Source organism: Anopheles coustani, chromosome 2, assembly GCF_943734705.1.
Source record: "Anopheles coustani chromosome 2, idAnoCousDA_361_x.2, whole genome shotgun sequence".
Taxonomy (NCBI): Eukaryota; Metazoa; Arthropoda; class Insecta; order Diptera; family Culicidae; genus Anopheles; species Anopheles coustani.
In genome coordinates this window covers 30,390,057-30,410,562 of record NC_071289.1, presented here as the reverse complement: position 1 = coordinate 30,410,562, position 20,506 = coordinate 30,390,057, and the positions used below count along the sequence as shown (strand labels likewise).

At 44.3% G+C, this 20,506-nt stretch overlaps 5 protein-coding genes across 6 annotated transcripts in view; 3 read left to right on the top strand and 2 right to left on the bottom strand.

Annotated features, from left to right (window-relative positions):
* The first annotated feature begins 1,942 nt into the window (after window positions 1-1,942).
* On the top strand, window positions 1,943-4,597 carry LOC131267699 (protein pecanex). Its single transcript, XM_058270634.1, has 4 exons — window positions 1,943-1,991; window positions 2,067-2,848; window positions 2,908-3,342; window positions 3,719-4,597. The coding sequence occupies exons 1-4, from the start codon at window positions 1,943-1,945 to the stop codon at window positions 4,592-4,594; spliced, it is 2,142 nt and encodes a 713-aa protein (XP_058126617.1). The 3' UTR covers window positions 4,595-4,597.
* Window positions 4,598-4,943: 346 nt separating this feature from the next.
* LOC131267700 (zinc finger protein 182-like) lies at window positions 4,944-8,050 on the bottom strand. Its single transcript, XM_058270635.1, has 6 exons — window positions 7,916-8,050; window positions 7,078-7,854; window positions 6,611-7,012; window positions 6,225-6,531; window positions 6,009-6,136; window positions 4,944-5,943 (listed from the first exon to the last, which is right to left on the bottom strand). Exons 1-6 carry the CDS (start codon window positions 8,048-8,050, stop codon window positions 5,620-5,622), a joined length of 2,073 nt encoding a protein of 690 aa, XP_058126618.1. The 3' UTR covers window positions 4,944-5,619.
* A 428-nt stretch (window positions 8,051-8,478) lies between these two features.
* On the top strand, window positions 8,479-11,353 carry LOC131267656 (protein hook). Its single transcript, XM_058270585.1, has 4 exons — window positions 8,479-10,084; window positions 10,164-10,279; window positions 10,343-10,566; window positions 10,629-11,353. Exons 1-4 carry the CDS (start codon window positions 8,639-8,641, stop codon window positions 10,904-10,906), a joined length of 2,064 nt encoding a protein of 687 aa, XP_058126568.1. The 5' UTR covers window positions 8,479-8,638; the 3' UTR covers window positions 10,907-11,353.
* Window positions 11,272-12,276, bottom strand: LOC131267657 (uncharacterized protein C1orf50 homolog). The gene is made up of 2 exons (XM_058270586.1): window positions 12,020-12,276; window positions 11,272-11,949 (listed from the first exon to the last, which is right to left on the bottom strand). Exons 1-2 carry the CDS (start codon window positions 12,075-12,077, stop codon window positions 11,408-11,410), a joined length of 600 nt encoding a protein of 199 aa, XP_058126569.1. The 5' UTR covers window positions 12,078-12,276; the 3' UTR covers window positions 11,272-11,407.
* Window positions 12,277-13,764: 1,488 nt separating this feature from the next.
* Window positions 13,765-20,506, top strand: part of LOC131263083 (E3 ubiquitin-protein ligase MIB2) — a 44,639-nt gene continuing 37,897 nt past the window's right edge. Inside the window, exons 1-2 of one of the 2 annotated variants that reach the window (XM_058265229.1) lie at window positions 13,765-13,832; window positions 15,207-15,952. The gene's annotated coding sequence lies outside the window, so the exon portion shown is untranslated. Of the gene's footprint in view, window positions 13,891-15,206; window positions 15,953-20,506 lie in introns of both variants that reach the window. The other variant, XM_058265231.1, reaches the window with a different exon arrangement.

Genomic DNA, 20,506 nt, shown 5'->3' with positions numbered 1-20,506 from the left:
TCGAAATTCGAAATTTTAATTGCGATTCTAAATTTGTTTAGTTCCATGTTCCTTGCTTCCTGGTCAAAATATTAAAACACATACATACTGTAAGAAACCACGCAAAGGGAAACTTTCCAAAACAAGCTATACTAATAGGCAGCTGGTTTGAATGGTGTTCTGGAAATATGGGAATGTGAATGCTCTCGGTAGGCTTAGGATGTTTTCACGATGTTTTTAAAAACCCCACGATTTGACACCGAAAATCGCTCGCAAACCATTCGCCCCGAGCACACACGGCATTCCACATTTCTTTATATTCCATCCTGTGAGGAAAGAAAGAGCTGGTAGCGAGACCCCCCCTCCCCCTCCACAAAGTACGTGCGATGGAATCTGTGGAATGTTGGTGTCGTCCGGTCACGGAAAAATTCACATCAGCGTTGAGCCGCAAGGCATGCAGGAAAAACGATAGCAAAAAGACGACTCCATGCGTCCTGAACTCTGATGCAGAAAAAAACACACCATGCAGCGATGTGGGAATGCAGATCGTACGCCCGATAACGCGTAAGGTAAATGGACGTACATTGGAGGTCACTAGGGAAAGCCGCATGATGCGCATCGTGAACGTAGTCCCGCTTTTTCCCGCGAGCTACAACATACATTTCGGAAGGCGGTCGCGTTGGGTTGCTTCCATCCAATATGTTGCCCTCGCATGAATTTCTCGTTCGCTTTTCGCTGCCCACCGTTCCCATCCTTTTCCCCGGCCAAATGTTTGCGAACTTTGAAACAAATGTTAATTTTCCACAACCAACAACCGGTAGTTTACGGGGCGCTTTGCATTGCGCACACGCTATTGTTGCGCGCATGTTCGTGTAAAGAATTTATACTGCAGCTTCTATTTTCCATCTATTAGACAGACTAGTTAAAATTAAAAACTGCTCATAAACAGCTAAATCCTCTTCGGGAGGAAACAGGGCGCCTGATGGGCGTTAAGCTAACGAACCAAACATCACAGTTTCGCCGAATTAACCGGTTTGGATTTCACTTGAGGAATTTACATATTTCTTCTACCATTTAACTGGAAAGAATTAATTTGCGGAATGGTTAATAATGCAGTTTAATTCAATAAAAATGGGTGACATTCTATACAATCATTAATGTGCATGTTCTAAATTAAAAAAAGACAAACCAAGCACTTTATACGAATTTATAACCTGTATAACCTTAGACTTCATCTAATGGAGGCGCCTGGTTGTTCATAAAAAAAAACAGAAGAACGAACCGAAAGGTGGATTTACTTTACGTGGAACTGTGCTAGACAATGTGTTAGAATTTATTTATTTCCGGTTTCTTTGCAATATGTTTACTTCTGGAGCCAAATTCGATTCGTTTGTCTGGGGAAAAAATGAGCTGCGTTGTTTTCCTATAGTTTAACGGTTTTTTAGGGAAAAGCATTCAGCATATCAACTGAGCCATTTTCAACAAATCACATTCAGACCTATTATCCTTGTCGAAATACCTTATTTTATCTATTCGACATGCAACAAGTTAAAATTTATAGTAATTTCTTAGTGCAACAGGACTTACTGAACGACTAACGACAAACAAGATGAAAGAGTACAAATCAAAAACACTTCCATGATGTAATAGATTGCAAAATTCGAACAATTCATCGGATCTTATTGTAGCTGAAGTACAAAACTGTAGTACAAACTTTCAATCAAAAATCCAAACTTCCATTTGTATTCCAATGGCTATGTGTTGATGTAAACCTTTCTTTTAATCCTCCTCCACAGTGGTCAGCACTGCAGTGTTTTCAGTTCCTTTTTGGGAATAGTGCTTTGGAGACTTTAGCAGCGACGCGAACGGTCCGGAATGCCAGTCAAGTGACGGATGGAAGCACGCTGGCTTCGCCTCAAATTATTAGGACTTTTATTTCAACGCCGTTACGAGCTACCATAAAATGACTGCAAAGAAGGATAAGGACTACAAGAATCATAAACACGGCAGTGGTAAGTCTGGGTTCGACGACGGTGACGTCATCTGATGGAATAACTTTTACATTTTACCACCTTTCGTTGGCACAGAGTTAAGCGCAACAGCAATCTCGTCCAAGTTAGACAGCCATCTAGCGAGCCAGGCGGGCACGACAGCAACAGGTTTGATTACGGCGCAGGACCCTCTCAAACGAACCAACAAGCCCCTGATGGAGAAACGCCGGCGAGCCCGCATCAATCAGAGTTTGGCCATCCTGAAGGCCCTCATCCTCGAGTCGACGGTCAAGAGCAAGTCCGGCGACGGTCAGACGAAGCACTCGAAGCTGGAGAAGGCGGACATCCTCGAGCTAACGGTGCGTCACTTCCAGCGCCATCGGAATCTGGACAATCCGGGCATCGATAAGTACCGGGCGGGGTACACGGACTGTGCGCGGGAGGTGGCACGCTATCTGGCCACCCCCGAGCCACCACCGTTGCCGAGCGTTCCGACGCTCACGGACGCGGGTTCTAAGGCACGTCTGTTGCGCCATCTTGATAATTGCATTGCGGAAATCGATACCGAGATTTGCCCGAAGACGGCGGGAGTTGTCGGGGCGACGGATCGAACGAATGGTGCTGGTGTAACGACGGTGGCCTCGTCAGTCGGCAGTCAGGATTCGCAGACGACGACCGTCGTTGGAGCGGTAATGTACGACGGATTGAAAAAAGCCAAAGATCTCATGGTGGACTATGGTGGCGCTGCTCCAACTGGACCGCAGGACTCCAATCCACTCGATTTTAGCAAGTCCAACCGAGAAATCGGTCGCTCTCCGTACTCGTACCGAGGTTCCCCGACCGACCTAGCCCTGCTGACTCCAAAGCCATCGGGATTGGTAAGTTTCTCACCCACTTTCAATGCCTTCTACAGGACTAACAGATTCTCTTCACTCAGCTCCACCAGGACGAAAACAACAACCGAGGTACGAGCGGTGGGACGGTGAGTGGACACAAAACGAAAGCCAGCAACCACCAACACCACCATCATCATCTTCACCATCAGCCACCGGTGTCTTCCACGGTGTCCGTAGCCAACCTGGAAGATATGATTCACGGAAGCGAAATTGCGACCACTTCCGCCGCCGGTAGTCATACGGCTCTTAACAAAATGATGCTCGGACACCACCAGTCCCACCAGTCCCAGCAGAAGCTGATCGACATGGCTAACCTCAAAACCTGCCGGCTTGATCCGGGCGCGATCAAGCACGAACCGACGAGCGCCGGAAGTGGTCTGCTGGTCAACGGATACTCCACCACCTCATCCGCCGTATCTTCACCTACTCCATCACCCGCGGCCGGCAACATGGAGTCGGATAAGGATATGTCTAACGTAAGTGGTTTTACAGAAGTCTTTAAAAAAATGAGCGACATTAGTTGTTTTTTATTTATAAAAAGGATTTTTATTATATATTAGTCGTTAATAAAAACTGCTCCCAGCTGAACCATCATGCGATTTGAACGAAAGCATCCTTGGTGCAAATACAAATGATAAAATAATTTCGTTTAAATCAAAGTAATTCTGTCAGTTAATAAATGAAAGATTGTTGCAAAACATGGAGGTTTAATGTAACACCGGCCAAATTATGGTAGTTTCTCAGTTAGATGTAAAAGGAGTTTTTGTTGAGAATCCCTACATTCATAGTTATTATCACTACGAACTCAATACAATTCTGGTACATTAACTTGTTTCGATTTCCTAATTGCAGCATTCTGAGCATAGCGTGGTGGTGCCTCCAGTCGGCTATCCACCTCAGAGCCAGGTCCTGCTACTTCCTGACCACTACATTCAGCTGGCCACAGCACTCGGCCTCGGCAGTGGCCAACCAATGGTAGACCATCCGAGTGCAGCGGCCGCAGCAGCAGCCGCCGCCGCAGCCGCTCTCTCAACGACAGACTTTGAAACCCTGATCGAACAGAACCGCCGGCAGGCGGCCGTCCTAGCGCACGAGAAGATGACAGCGGAAATGCTTGGCAGCTTGCATGGGCTACCGGAGAACGTCGACGAAAGCTACTGGGAGCTGTACAAGAAGTCGCTCGGCATACCGGACTCGATCAGCAAGCTCAGCCTAACCGATGTCCGGGCGCTGATGGCAAAGTCGGTCGGTCCTACGATGCCGAAGGTAGAACGTCCAGCGACACCAACCACAGCAACACCCGTGGTAACGAAGATGGAAGTGGACGAACCGAACCACCCGCATCAGCACCATCAACATCATCACCACCTGAACCATCCAGAGGATCAAACGGCAACAACTGCACACTCAGTAAAAGCTGAACCAGCTGGGCCAGTGTCTCCCGGCCTGGTTGAACAGGAGCCCGACGCCAGAGTATCAACGGGCAGTCCACCGATGAAGAAAGAGTCGCTCGATGGAGACAGTCCCATGATCTGCACGGAAACCCAACAGACAGCCACGTACTCCGAGGAAAGGGATCGGCGCAGTGTGAGCCCACGGTCGATCGAAGATCGAAGATCACCCACCAGTAGCAATGCTAGCGGAAGTAGTGACCGATGTGGCAGCAGCCAGGGAACCGATAGCATGACCGGATGTCAACTGCAGGCACAAACCTGGCGTCCTTGGTAAACGGGTTCACAATCTCTAAACGGTTAGAGATGTAAATAGTCAAGATAAATGTGCAATAATAAGATTAGTTGCAAAGGCGACCGTTTTTAGCGATCGAAGTTTCCTTCCTCGTGAACTTTCCTCTAGCTCAAACTATAATCTACCTGGATCTAGTGGTTTCCATGGAGTGTACATAAAACAAAGGCGGGATACCTTTATCGAAAAGTTTCCACGGCAAAAAGATCTTTTGGCACCAGAGAGGCGAGCATAGTAATAGTGAAAGAAAGCAAAACTACACGACAGATATATTTTCAACTCTCTTCTACCCAGTGAACAGTGTTAGTCGTTCGATGTTTGCATGGACAGTCGCGCAAGAAATAGTCGAGTTAAACCAAACCATCCTCAATGGGGTAAAATATATAATTTAGCTACCTGCCGCTGTAAACACGCTGTTACATACTACTCTACACCTTCGCTTAGTGTATAGTCATTTTAAGAAAGGAAAGAATAACTAAACGTAAAATCTCATTAACCTGTGAACGATAGTAGTAGAATGTAACGAAACGTAACGGGTGAGTGGAGGCAGAAAGTTATCCATGTCAGAGCCGAGGGGGAAATAAATACATTTAGAAACATCCGGTAGTGATCGTACAATTGAAGACTATATCCATATGCATGTACTAAACGATGGAGTACCAGTTTTTCTGTGTATTTTTCTAGATTTGATTTGTAAAACAAACATCTATTATCAAATGCTACATATTTGATTTGAATAAAGTGCAATTTAAATGATGCCGATGAGTATTATCTTAACCGTTGCTGTGGTGGCGCTATTTGCAGGACTTATTGATACTGGTTCAAATGCTTTTACGAATCGGTGGGAAACAAGTAACGCGGAAAATTATAGAATCATGCGGTAGACAGAAATAAAATTCAACTTGCAAGGTTTTTCAGATAATATTAGAAGAGTAATAGTTATTACTCTTTTAATATAATCGGATAAATCCTATATAACTGATTGAATTGATGCAACAGACACGAACAAATCACGAATACAGCTTCGGTTGTGAGGAAAACGAAATATCGGTTACGTTTTCCTGCTTGCAGAATGTCCCCGACATGTACTGATCCCAGTTGGGAGTATCTATTAAATCAACTCCCGCACCACCGCTCACAAGAAGCTCAGCTTCGTCTTTTACGTTTTCTGGTAGCGAATCCTGGACGTTCGGCAAGAGGTTCGACGGTGACACCGATTTCGAACGCGCAGGAGACTTTATGCAGATGGACGACGGATAAGGAGCTAGCAGTTTCGACATGTCAAAGTTCTGTCCGCAGTTATTTCGCTTCTGGTGTGTTTTTAGGTCATTTTTCTAAAGGAAAGAAACGTTTTATCGGTAAACTATCTCCAAAACACAATCAGAGTGTACTTGAGTACCTGGGCGTAGGCTCGACCGCAAGGACATCCATACGGTTTCTCTCCGGTGTGTGTACGGATGTGTATCCGTAACTTATCCCGACGGGAAAATCCTTTCCCACACGATGTGCATACGAACGGTTTTTCACCTGGATGGTAAAGGAAATGATTTCATAATTTAACAACTTGGAAAAATAGTATATCAGACAACTTGTGTTCAATCGTCTTCATCTTTACCTGTGTGTGTGCGCATATGCATGATTAGATCGGACCTACGTGGGTATCCCTTACCACATAACAAACACTCGCAAATAGTCTGCCCATTATGTCGACGTAGGTGCACCGTTAGATTGCTCGAGGATCCACAATTATGGCCACAGATGTTACAGAGAAACATTTTCTTATGCTCAACATCATCGGAACTGGTTTCCCCCGGTTGTTGGTTTTTGGTGTGCGTAGCACTTATATCCCTGTGTGACTTTCGATGGTTAGTGTAGTTTGACTTAGTTTTCATTTGCTGGCCACAAATTTCGCATTCATATATCTGAATGATAGTAATCGAGATATCATATAGAGTATGTTACTACATGTGATATTTTTTCCTTGAGTTCCCTTTTACATACCTCTGGCTTTTGCTGTGGTTTATCCGATGTATGCGATTGAAGGTGTCGTTTGAAGTACCGTTCCGCAAGAAACTCTCTACCGCAATATACGCACAGGAAGACTGCACTTACATCTTGGGTATTTTTTTCGTTCGATTCCGTTTTCGTACAGCTTTCATCAAGTTCGTGCAGTTGTCTATGAATGTTTAACAGTTGCATGTTGACGTAGGGTTTACTGCAAACGGTGCACTTATAATACCGGTGTTCAGAGTTATCCTGAGGAACGTGATCACATTGTAGGTGCATGTTTAACTGCATCTGCAGATTGAACCTGTCCGGACAAATGCTACAAAGGAAAGTTTGATCGTCATGTACGGCTTCTTTTCGGCCTTGTTTCCGCCCGCTATATGTGGACCGATTAACCTGTGGAACAAAATCAATAGAGAAGATATTAACACGTCTTTAGCCCATTTTCGTTTCGCATTCACCTTGGAATTTCGTACATCCTGCATTTTATGCAACTGCCGATGAGTGGAAAGATAGTTATTCGTCGTGAAGCGTTTTCCACAAATCTTACACTCAAAGTGACGCTCGTTTGCGTGTCTCCGAAGGTGATCGATGAAGATGCCTTTGTTTCGAAAGCATTTATCACATTGTGGACATTGCCATACTTTTTGTGGGTGAAAATTGAGATGAAATTTCAACAGCTGAAACGATGAGTACGCCTTCGGGCAGAAGAAACACTGTCGTATTTTGGGTAGCGTACCATCATCCCCATGATCACTTTTGATATGATGTTTAACCATTATCTTCCCGCCAGCAATGTGTTCACCACACAATGGACACGGATTAGTGCTGGTTGACGATTCTTGCCCCGGCTCTGGTTCTATCGAGCGTTTGCGTAAAGACCCACGTTTAGATATTTTACTCTTTTCATCGTCTTCGGTTTCTAAACGATCTTTGCTTGCGTAGGTGTCCGTCTCCGAATAGCTTCTAGTATCCAACTGTTCGCCATCGTCGGCATCTTCAGCAGTCTCATGTATCGTTTTCGTTTGCGGCGGAACACATTCGATAAATTCAAGAGGAAAATCTTGGTTGGAGTGTAATGTAGCAAATTCCTTCGAATCTACATGTGCGCTTTCTTGCTGTAGTTCTAGTAAAGTTTGGTACGACTGGATGCATCTTTCCTTGAACTCAACAACACTTTCTAAGAATTTGCAGCAGCTTACGCAAACCACCTTAGTGAAAGCATCATAATTGGAGATCTGCAAAGAACAAAACATTGTATTATGCCTAACGAGAAAAATCTTTTTGTATATTGCTCACCTCTAACTGAGTTACAAACTTTACCACGCTTGGAATATCGATGTTTTCATGATCGAATATGGGAACTATGCCATCTTCTTCCAGACACAGGCGGCATATCGAGTCTACCCGTTCAATTAAATTAGCTTTACCCATTTTTTCATGTTTCAGTACATTACAGTACAAAACGATACCAAAATCCCGAAAAAACGTAAACTTTGCTTTGGATGTTGAGATAGATGACGTATGTTTGTTTTGAATTTTTGTTGTTATTTACCAAAAGGTGCCAAGCGTCTATATTTACAAGTTCGGTGCTGTACCTTTCGTATGATTTTGTGTTTTTGAGAAATTTTTTAAATTTTTTTATAATCTCAAAATGTGTAATGCTAGAAGGCCAGAATACTTATTATATTTTCACGATGTTTTTAATTGTGTTCTATTGATTTGTTTATTTTTAACTGCTGAAAGTTTTAATCTATCCAGGGCAATTATAGCTGTCAGTAGAAAGAGTAGAAATTTCCCAACTTTCCCTGTCAACGCATCGAAGGCTGTCGAGTTGTAAACAAAACGTACACCTATTTGTTGGCCAGTGGTCCGTGGGAGGATCGCCGTTATATTTTATTTTAAGGCTCGTTTTCCAGCACAGCACGACACGGGTGCAAGTATTTACCCTCCTTGTTCGGGTTTTGCTGCTTTAACGCTGCTGTAAATCCGGGTGCTCCGGGGTTGAGGTCGTGGTCGGTGATGGAAAGTGACAAAATGGAAATCTACGAATCACTGGTGCGCTGGCTGAGCGTACTGAATCTGTCCGCCCCGCACGAAACCGTGCAGCAGCTATCCGATGGTGCCGCCCTCGCACAGGCCTTGAATCAGATCGCCCCGGAAGTGTTCACCGATGGGTGGCTGTCGAAGATCAAATCCGACGTCGGTGCCAACTGGCGGCTGAAGGTGAGCAATCTGCGAAAGATTATCGAGGGCATCTACGTGTACTATCAGGACGAGCTAAGCTTGAACCTTTCGGAAGAGTTGCGTCCGGATGCGCTGAAGATCGCTGAAAAGTGTGACGCATACGAACTGGGCCGCCTGCTGCAGCTCATACTTGGCTGTGCCGTGAACTGTCTGGAGAAGCAAAAGTACATCACACAAATCATGGAGCTTGAGGAGTCGCTGCAGCGCAACATTATGGCAGCGCTGCAGGATATTGAGTACATCTGGCAGGGTGCCTCGCCGTCGCGAAACTCAATCAACACCACCTCCAGTCTGGATGTGAAGACGCTGCAAGAAGACCGAGACACACTGGCCCAAAAGTGTCACGAAACGAACAAGAAAATGCTAGTGTTGATCGAAGAAAAGTCGGCTCTGCAGCAGGAAATCGTTAAACTGCAGGCCATCGTTGGCCGGTACGAAAATCCAAACCTGATTGGCGACGATGGCACCTCACTCGGACCTATCCAGCTTGGATCGTCGCGCTACAATGAACTACGTAAGCTGGTGGACAGCCTCAAAGACGAACTACTGCAAGCGGAAACAGCCCGGGATGATCTGAAGATGAAATCGATGATCCAGGAAAAGGAGATTGGCGAGCTGCATGTCAAGATCGATGAACTACACACGGCAACGGCCGAGATAGCACAGCTAAAGGACGAAATCGACATCCTAAAGGAGGCGAATGAAAAGCTCAAGATATGCGAATCGCAGCTGCAAACCTACAAGAAAAAGCTGGAAGATTACAACGACCTACGGAAGCAGATGAAACTGCAGGAGGAGCGCAGTTCCGAGTACCTGAAGCAAAATCTGCAGTACGAGGAGGAAGCAAAAAAGTACGCTGGCCTAAAGGGACAGGTAGAGCTGTACAAAAAAGAAATACAGGACATGCACGCCAAGCTTGACGTAGAAATGGGCAAGACGGTGAAGGCCGAGTTCGATTTCAATCAGTTGCAGGTTGAACTGGCGGCAGTACAGCGTGAAAAAGAACATCTGTTGAGCGAGCGGGACTCGCTGCGGGAAGCGTTTGACGAGCTCAAATGTGGCCAAGCGATTGGGGCGGATGGAGCTGGCCATGGCGGAGGAGCTGGTGGAAACACGATGTCCAAGGAACTACACTCGAATGATCTCCACGAGCGAATCGAACGGTTGGAGCGGGAAAATAAAGCCCTACGTGAGGGACAAGGTGGTCAAACGGCACTATCGGTGAGTTGGGTTTGAAAATTGTTGAATGTTTTGTTTCCTCATTAACTTGGTTTACGAAACACATTTGCATATCTTTCAGCAATTGCTGGACGATTCGAATCAACGGAATGAAAAGCTACGGGAGCAGCTGAAGGCAGCCAACCAAAAAATTCTACTCCTCAGTCAACATCACACGGACGACGGAAGTTCGAAGAGGTAAGTTTCTTAAACCATCGATAGACTTTTGTTTGCCAACAGTTTTCCCGCTTTTCACTTTAGTGAAATGGAGCTTCAGCTCAAACAAACGATGGATCTTGGTGGAGAACAACGGTCTTCGCAGATTGACGAGGCACACCTCAGCAATTTACACACGAAAATAGCCAACCTTGAGGCAGCCCTCGCAGCAAAAGACCAGGAACTGCAGGCAGCTGACGTACGCTACAAAAAGTGTGTCGAAAAGGCGAAAGAAGTGATCAAAACGCTCGATCCACACGCGATCAGTGGTAAGTACAAAATTCGATTATCTGTTTTGTGTATTTTTTAAATTATTAAATCACTCCTCCAGAGGCACTCTTGATGGAAAAAGGGCACATGGCCAGCGATCCTTCCAGCGGGACCGGAGTCGATGGGGCACCAGCGACCGCCAGCAACACACCACACCGTCCACCGATGGGGCAGCAGGAAGAACAACTGATAGCGACCGCATTCTATCGGCTCGGTATGGCCTGTCATCGGGAAGCGGTGGATGCCCGACTCCTCAGCGGCCCGGGCCAAAGTTTTCTCGCTCGCCAACGGCAACCGGCGGCCAGGAAACCATTGAACGCAAACTTCGCAAAGAAGTAACTCGATATTATCCTTCCAACACCCAGAAAGCGGTGGTGCGCACGATCATCAATCATCAATTTGTGGCCGAAAGGTGCCTTATTCTAGCGCGATAGTCGAAACAGTATCGTTTAGTGACAGTTTTCCACCACCCAGGTGGTCGAGTTTTAACAACCAAGCCTTCCAAAAGCGAGATGAATTTTATGGAAGGGACTTCTTTTTACCTCTATTTTGCGCTAATTTACGGAAGGGGAAATTCCGCTCCACAAGATGACATTGGGTTTACTTTCAACGAAAGTATCGGGGTACGAGTGTCCAGAGTTTCTGTTTGTTTTTCCCCCATTAAACGAGTGTAATTCTTTGTGTAGTATTTATTTTACACTGCTAATATTTCCTTTTGCTATTGTCAAGACTTGTAATATCGGATTCCAAATATAGTAAATATATTATATGTTTGACAAACACCTAGCACGTTGTTAGATTGATTAAATCTTTTGTAATTTTATTATAAGTTTAACTTATCTAAGATTCCATTTTATCGTCATTAGCACCAGCTTCATCAATCGAAAGGAAATTTGACCGATTAGTATTCAACCCAGCATCCAGCACACGGTGTGCCCACCGTATGTTCTCCTGCACTTTCTCGATCTTCTCGATGGGGGTCCACGTTTGATCGTGCTCCAACTTGTAGCTGCCTAGGTACTGATGCTCGCAACCCTTCGGTCCCCACTCGTCCGGCGACAGCATACTGAAGTATGTTTGCCCCGAGGCCCGTTTATACAGGTGGTAGATGTGGCCGGGAATTTTACGGAAATTACACGCCGCATGGTGTAGCTCTTGTGCGGCTTGCGTTTCCTCTAGAATCTTTTTCGCCTGCTGCTGCAGAAAACGGACCTGCTCCGCTATCATGACTAGCTTCGCGCACGCATTATTCGTAACGGCAATGTCGGCCGACTGAATTTCCTTCGCCAACGTCACGATGTCGTCCGCTTCCCGCACACCCGTTCGGTACATGCTCACAATTGCCGTCCCATTCGGGGCGGGATTACGCTCCACCAGAGTAACTGTTGGTTAGAAAATGAAGCACATTTGTAAAACATTTTTTTCAAGGACGTTGGCACACGTTTTACTTACCTTTCGAGAGCGCATCCTGATATTCTTTAGATGTTGTTTCGAGCGCCATCCTTTTCATACTATTGTGAAATCAACAGATCATCGAAACATGTGGTACCAAAGTGGTGTGTTGTCTGGGATCTTCTTATCAGCTAAGCTCTTACGAAAATTTCTGAAAGGGCCCCTTGCGTGAGGGATGAGATTCTAAATTCTATTAGTTATCTCCAGCGAACTGCCTTGTTTATGTTTTTTGTGATGAAAATTTTCGAAAACCTGCATGTGAGGTTCTCGAGAAATGAAATAGAAAGACAGGTTGTATCATATCTACCGAGATCTCAAAACTAATTGTCAAGGTTAGTTTATTTTGAGGTAGGAGGTTTATCCGAAACACAATTTACTCATTATTTCGGTTAGTTGGCAAAAAATGTTGGATCTAGTGGGTAATAAATCTTTTATGTGTTTCGGAAACAAATTCTACTCTAAAATTATTGATCTTTTGGGACTGCCCGCACCTTTTGAGACCACCTCCTTTGCTTAACCTTCAGATCTACAACCGCCTACCTGGGTAAGTTTTGCCCTTTTATTTTGCAATTACTTCGAATTGAACAGTTATATCGACACGAAATTCCTGGAATGCCTCAAGCAACATGTTCTCTATCATTCTGCCGAAAACCGACCTTTTATTTTTATTCTAAGTATTTTTTTACACCATTTTTCTATTTATACCCCTTAGATCTACAACCGCCTACCCGGGTAAGTCATACGTTTTGTACGAGAGTTTATATTTTTCTGTACCAAGACAAACCACCAGTAGGTGAAAGGAGGTGCCTCTCGGGTTTTTCTTTTTATATTTATATTGAAAACAATCCAAATTTATCTACGACACACTATGAAAGACTGTTTTACTCCTCGAACCCCTCGAACAATTAGTAATCAGATAAACTCGAAGACGATGTACAAATATGCAAATTATGCTACATTTTGGACCACACAGCGGCAACGAAAGCATTCTAGGTGAACTTTCATAATTTTCTACACAAAATAATAATTTATTAATTGCAAGAAAATCATGATGCAACGGGTTGAATTAAATACAAAAGAAACTGTTATCGTTTGAAACAAAACGATCGAATTTATGTATATGAGCTAAGTTTTAAAATGTTAAGGCTTAAATATTAGTTGTAACAATGTATAATGAAGAATTTCCTCCAGATATGCCACCGAATTTACTGAGGAACATGAACATTTCCAAAACGTAAAATTTAAAAGAAAAATATTTCTACATCTTTGAAATTTCAATTTATAAGCAAAAATGTTGAAGGCACCAAGAAGTTACTTCACCAGAAACTTAAGAAGTATAAACAAACACAATAACTTATTGAAAATGTATGGTTTACAGAGTTGGCGATTGTAGATCCATGGGATAAAATATATTTGAATGAAAAAATTACTTACTTATCGAATTTTTAATATTATTATTTGAATGGGATGTGTTAGAAAACATTCTTAAGTATCATTACTGAAAATTTCAACTCACTACGGCATCTAGAACAAAAGATATTAGCTTTGAAGCACAGCAAAATGCAAACCCCCATACAAAACGTATGGCCTACCCGGGTAGGCGGTCGTATGTTAACGTAGGTATTTTTGGTCGTAGACCTGAAGGTTAACAAATTTTTATTTTGACAATTGACTAGACAAATCTTGAACCTTGTGAAAATCACGTTTGACGCAACCTTCTGTCAAACTTCAGTCACCTTGGTAGCGCAGGAATGGTTGGTCGAGCCAGCAAGTTGATGCGCGATTCTGCAGTTTGTTTCAGGCCGAGCGATAAGTGAGTACAAAATCAACAGCGGCCATCATCATTATTTGGAGCAGCAGCAGCACCAGCGGTAAAAATATATCCAGTCAAGGGCAGCAAAAACGCTCGGCAACCGAGCGCCCAGAAATAATGTAAAACGGTGTCATCTGATGTCTTCTACTTCACCGAAAAAAGAACAGAAAAATCCTCCCAATCCGTACCGCAAAGTGGTTGCTATAGCGCACCACGGCTTGTGTGCAGTGTGTATGTTTTTTTTCTCCTGTGTAGATTTTCCCGTGTTGACAAAAAAGGCAATCGCGCCCCGAAACGGAATTTCTGGGAGAGTCTAAAGGGCCCCCTCACAACCGTGTCGAAGCTCTCGGCATTGCCTCCAAAATACAGCGCAAAACAATGACTATCTCCGCGGGATTGATGAATTCCGGACTGAAAAGTGACAACTGCCCAATGAGGAGGCACTCCAATGGTGCAATGTTAAACCAAGGAAAATCTATAGCAAAGCTGTGCCACTTTAGATTAGTCATCGTCCTCAGGCTGGGCTGTGCGATACGCCAAAAGTTCGAGAAGAAACGATTATCAGCTCAAAATATCATTGTATAGAACGTTCTGCGACCGCATGATACCGCACGATGCGGTGACATCCCTTTAATGTTTAAAGGTTTCAACCCCCTGGGATTGTTGTTCCTTACCCTCGTCCCTCCCTGATCGCTCTATTGACTCATCGCGAAGGCAACACACAGTGGTTGTTCTTGATGCAAAGGGAGAGGGAACTGGGCAAAAGGGCGGGGAGGGATCACCCCACTGTTGTTGCGGATCGAAAATCGCGATCGCGAAGTGCGTACGATTATAGTTGTGCAGTCGCCGTACTCGCCCATTCAAGCTACGCGTCGGTGTGTGCGTGTTGTAGGTGTGCGAACCGAGAAATGTTTGTGTTTCTTTGCCATCGTTCCTTTTCCTGAAGGGCTCCTGGGCGAAAGGAAAGTGTGCAAATCTTTGCAAGCATCTCTCCGCCAAGGAGAAGGCATTCGAAATAGAAGTAACCAGGTGGCCTACAGCTAAAGTCTAGCCACAGTTTGTACGCCAAATGGTGGTTCGTTGTACTAAAGATGTGCGATTTGTTGTCAGTACAATTGTTTGCGTTGTTAGTTTTTTGTTGTTTGTTTAAAAATTGTGTCATGATCGTCAACATTAACGTGACGCAAAGAAACTGCTGCACCAGTCATTTGTTTACTTTTCCCTGCAAGCTTCAAGGGCTACTTGTATCGGGTGTTTTTTTTCTTATTTTTCATGACATAAGGTGATAGTATTTCTTAAACCATAGAGGGAATGTAACTGTTTCACTTCATCGCTCTGTGTCTATACCTCTCTCTTGTTGTTTTTTGTCCACAGCTTCCATTTGAGTTGAACTAAACAAGGAAAAGGCACATCGACAGCCGTATTGCCGCAGTTGTGCATTATTGCAGTTGTATTCTGCTGGTCGACTCGACTCTGAAAGTGAAACAAAAATAAATAGAAGTCCCTTTGCGCTTCGTCACCTCCGATCTATTGCACTTCTATTTTCGGCCACCCTTTCACTGTGACGTTGTGCAACTGTGTGTGCGTGTTTGTGAGTACGGGTGTAAGATCGTGCGTGTTTTTTTTTGCCAACGCTGAGCGAGATCGTGCGTGAATGTTATAAGCTGCGACCAGCATGTGGTTTGTTACCCTGCGGTGTAAGTGTTGGAAGTTGTAAAGTTATCTGATGTGTTTCGCAGTGAAAAGTGGCAATTTACAACGATTGCAAGCGATCATGTGCTGACCGTTCTGTGTACCGTGTGTGTGTGTGTGTATTTGTGTGTGAGATCGACAAAGAAAAGGAAAACATCCTTCGTCAGGCGAGGCAAAGCAGTTGGTGTTCTTAGGGATTAACATATCCCTGCGTCCCTCAGCCGGAGGTAGTGTCCTGCAGTGGCTTCCCTGTTGCTCGGGTCGGCTTGCACCGGAAGTGTGATAATTGTAAACTAACCCTGCACGCCCACCGCTCGTCTAGCCGATCCTGATCCTTTTTGAGTGTGTGTTTTGTTGAAGAAGCCAAAAAGGAAAGGAAAGGAAAACCTTCAACCGAATCACGTCCGAGGAAAAGAACGCGTACAGTGGTAGGTAGTTGTTCAAGTAAACATTTGGGACCTTCAAATCACGGACGAATGGTGCGGGAACACTAGCGAGATGGTGCCCGTTGAAGTTTGCCAGGCGAATGCAAATGTTTTCTCTACCCAGCTTGACTTCCGATCGGTGCGAGATCAGCGAACACCGAACCAACGCCATCACCGATCCCCATGCGGAACGTTTTCTATTTTTAGCTCACCGCCAGGGAAATTCGAATCGAAAGGCAACCCAACGTTTTCCTCCATCCCGGGAGGGTTCTATTGTTGCTTCTGTACGGCAACGCCTTTCCGATCGATCGCTTTGTTGCCATGCGGAAGGAGCGGTCGGAAGAGAATTTCTCCAATCCGGAAAAACTATTGCAAGAAACGCTATCCATTTTCCTGGCATACTTTCGAGCTCGTTTTGATAGGGTTTTTGTTTTTTTTTTTCGGCAACATCCTCCATCGTGTCGACGACAACTCAAATGATGGTTGGAATTACTAATGTTTTGTAAAAATAGAAATAAATACCGCCAAGAAGAGAGGTGACACCGCCCGACACGGCAACGTTTTATCAATCCGTACTGAGGATAGAATTGAGGCATGTCCGTAAACATGAACTTGCTAGGAGTCGGTGCAGAAAGGGAGAGAGGACGAAAAATCCCTACGCTACGCAAAGTCACCATGGTATTTCCATGGCTACCTGTTGTTTTGCTTTCATGCTCTGTAGTCGTCTTTTCGATGATGGCATACTATGGAATTCGCGCCTTTGTCATAAGTCCACGTGCGAGGTAATGTTCAAGCTTTTCCAAAGCAATCAATACAAATAGTATTAGCAATCGTTATATCTTCTTAACAACCTTGCGTAATGATTTGGGATGGTTTAAGAACTTCGGTAAATAAAAACAAGCCATCTGGAGCTCGGAAAAAGGTCGTTTGTTCGCTACACTGTTGTGGCTTTCATTAGCATAAACGGGCGCCGGCAGGTCACGAAGCTATTAAACCCTAGGGAACTACTTGCGGGAACATAAAAAAGGGGGTTTGTTTGGAAATCCTTCATGCTTTCCGTTGGCATGCAAACTCATACCTGGCGACACGAGGACACGAGTTCAATGACAGCTGGTGTTTAAAGGGGCTCAGTTTTCACTGCTGTCAATCGTTATATTAAATTATTATTTCTAGTTTTATCAATTAAGAAAAATCATTCCCTGGTTATCTGGAAATGGTTTTGAGCATGAGACGCAGGATACACTAGTTACAATAGAATTTAATAGTGTGTGCAATAGAATAGGTTGCTAAACTATAAATGCACCCACATTCGTTTCCGAACCATAACATTGTATTAACTTATTGAATCCAAAGTATCGATGTGGTATCTTCTGCGTCTATTCTGCTAATATATACTTCCTGCTGAATCCTATACTACAGTTTGTAGACCTAAACACCCTCCAATCGGTCGTCCACCACCAGGGTGGTATGGATTTGTCTTTGATTAAATAGAAAGTGTGGAAGCCAGATGTCAGTCGTTGTTTTCCCGAGGGTTCAATTTCCCCACTCAACCAACTAACCAACCAACCAACAAAAGCGATGACCATTGCGCGTTGCCGGATGTGGCCCGATAAGGAAAAGGAAGCTGCTGCATTGCGTCCGCGTGTGGCCATTTTCGCAGAAGATGCATAATTATTTTAATGGAAATAATTTGTCCCCGCTGAGTGAAGATGAAAGATCGTTTCGGCCGATTAGCGCAGAAAAGGCGTTACCAATTGGAAAAACCAATTAAGCAAAGCATGTATGGGGAAACTTGTGACTCGTTAAGTTTTTTCGATAAATTGTTTACCTCGCTTTGTTTGGATTTGGTTTTTATTCCATAAAGGTATATTTATTTTTTGAGCTAGTCTGCAAGCAGTTTAACTTTTTCCAAGAAAACAAAGATAAATACTAACCCGATCTGTATCGTTCGCTAGTATCATAGTGTGTTTCCCGATCCCGCACTATCTTCACGCTACCACATTTTGGTTGAAAGTACGGCAGCACTACTGTAAACGATAAGAACGACTAGCAGAAAACCCAAACTACTTGTTGTGGTTGTCCCCTTGGTCTGTTGATTATTTTTTTCATATAAAAAAGTGGAGCACTAATGAAAAAATTGTGTAGCGCGAACAGTCGACCATGAGTCACAGCCGGGAGCCGATTGTGAAAGATAATGGTAACGATATTTCCCCCTGCACGAGCTCCATATACATCGCAGACCCTTGTTGCTGTTCGCCCTTTAGGGAAGTATTGCCGTCCCTGGTGTTCCGCAAGAAGCATAATCTTCAATTTCGAACGATGCGTTACGTTATCATAACGTATGTTGTCTCTTCCTGCCCACGGATTGTTGCGCGAATGAGGCCAACCGCAGGCAACTGGATGCAAGATGTCTTCGCGTTTCTTATACATGTCACTTCCGCCTTCGTCGGTGCCGATCAGATCGAGATCGCGCTGCTCGTCCGTGGGTGACTTCCGGTCGGCGGGAGTCGCAGAAAAGGAAATCGAGCGTCGGTGACTAGGGCTTCTTTTAGAGATCGAATTGGTCTGGTTATGGTCTTGGACTTTCTTAAACGTCGCGGTCGAAGTTGCTTGTGGGCGATACTTTGAACTCTCTTTCGGGGTAATTCGTGCTGCAGGTACATTTTATCTTGCTAGGAAGCTTAATCCTGTTTCAATGTAATGATATTAGTTTGAATGTTGGTCCTTAAGAAAATTCAAACTCAATTCTTAAAAATTTGAATTGTTGCAAGTTATCGTATCATGTTTCTTGGAAATTTAAATTTTGTGAATACTTTATAAATTAATATAAATAAGTTAATTTTATCACTTGTGTGTTTTATAATTTAGAACAATACAATACATGCAAAGAAGGAGCACGGCTATACCGTAAAAATAACTTCAACTAATCAATTTTTTAAAAAACTGTTTAATTTTGCGCTTGTTTTTGAAAAAAAAACGAAAACAATTTGTCTGGTATTAGCAAATGAATTATAATTTTTGGCTTGTCAAGCTTAGGTAGCAAGATTGTCAAATGGTAAAATTCTCCTTAAAAAACGGAGAAAATCTTCCGTCACGAATCGTGGATTCAACATGTTTCTTTTTTTCTTACACAAACGCACCATCACTAACGAAAAAAAAAAAACATGAGATAGTGGCGGTAACGACGCTACGTTACTTCTCAAAACGGGGACAAAATCCGGCGGAAATGGCAAAGGAAACATCATTCGTCAACGGAACCGGCGCACCAGGTTTGCCGGAGGAAGCCCGACCGAGGATCCTGTCGTTTCCTTTACGGCGTCCCTTCCGTCTCCTCCCACCGCTCGTCCCAGGCCCCTTGGGCTCGGTTCCAAATGAATTTTTATGTTGATTTTCCGTTAAATCCTCCCGCTCAACTGGTGCTTGCAATGAAAAGGATCCAGCGAGTTGTTGGCGCGAATGTGTTGGTAGGAAAGCGGGAAAAATCCCGAGTGGCCCCCAAGCGGTCCTGCAGAAAGGATCTCTTCGGGCCGGTGGTATGAAGCGAAGGATGCATGTTTGTTTTTTATTTCGCAAAGGATGCCCTTCAGAGCGAAAAGCGGCGTTTCGCTTATTCGAGTGGCGAAAACATGAGCCCGTTGCCGTGTCGAGATGGGTCAACAATTTCTTTTTTAACTAGCTCTCGGTTGCCTCGGTGGGTTGTTTTTCCTTTTGCGAAATGTCCTAAGCTGGGAAACAGTGTAAAGTTTCAGTACATTGAAACCCGCGGTGGTGCATCCTTTCGCTATCCTGTTCATCAAAGGATGGGTTTTTTTCTGGTTCCTCCCGAACGTTTCAACATTTAGTGAATGGATGCTCGGTTGGATAAGCCGAATGTGGGGCAGGATTAAGGTACGACATTCAAACACATACGGATGCGGTGCGGAATAATTAGTAATATGGGCGAAAAACTGTGTCACCTGGTACATTTTTCATCTTTGAAGGATTTTTAAAAACGGATGAAAGAGCTGCCATATTCGTCGTGGTGAATTATTTGTGACTAAAGGCACCGTTTGAAATCCCATCCTTTCCCCTCTCGCCATTTCACATAAACCGCAACCGAATAGGCGTAAATTGCAAAGCTGTTCGTGGTGAATGCGGTGAATTCAAAGACATTCGTTGCTGAACGGTTCGGCCTTCGGAGATCGTTGGAATTAAAAAACATATTCTTCTTCCGAAAGCCGAGAGCATAAATGCATCTAACGATGCAAGCAGCGCCGGTCGCAATTGAATTGTGCGAATCGAAACGCATCGTCGTGTTTGCAGCAAGACTTTAAAAAGAAAACCCCACTCCAGCTGGCCACTCTCGACGACGTTCTACGAGTGGCCACAATAGTGGCACTTCAAACCAATCTTCTTCGTAGTTTTTACAATTTTGTTTCACTCTCTATCGTTTGAAGCGAAGCGAAATCTTTCCTAGCGCTTCCCTTTGAAGTGGGGCCGGTCGGTGGGTTTGTGATGTGATTCCTTGCAACGAATCTCCCGGCATATGGCTTCGTGGGAATGTAGCTTTTTTTTTTG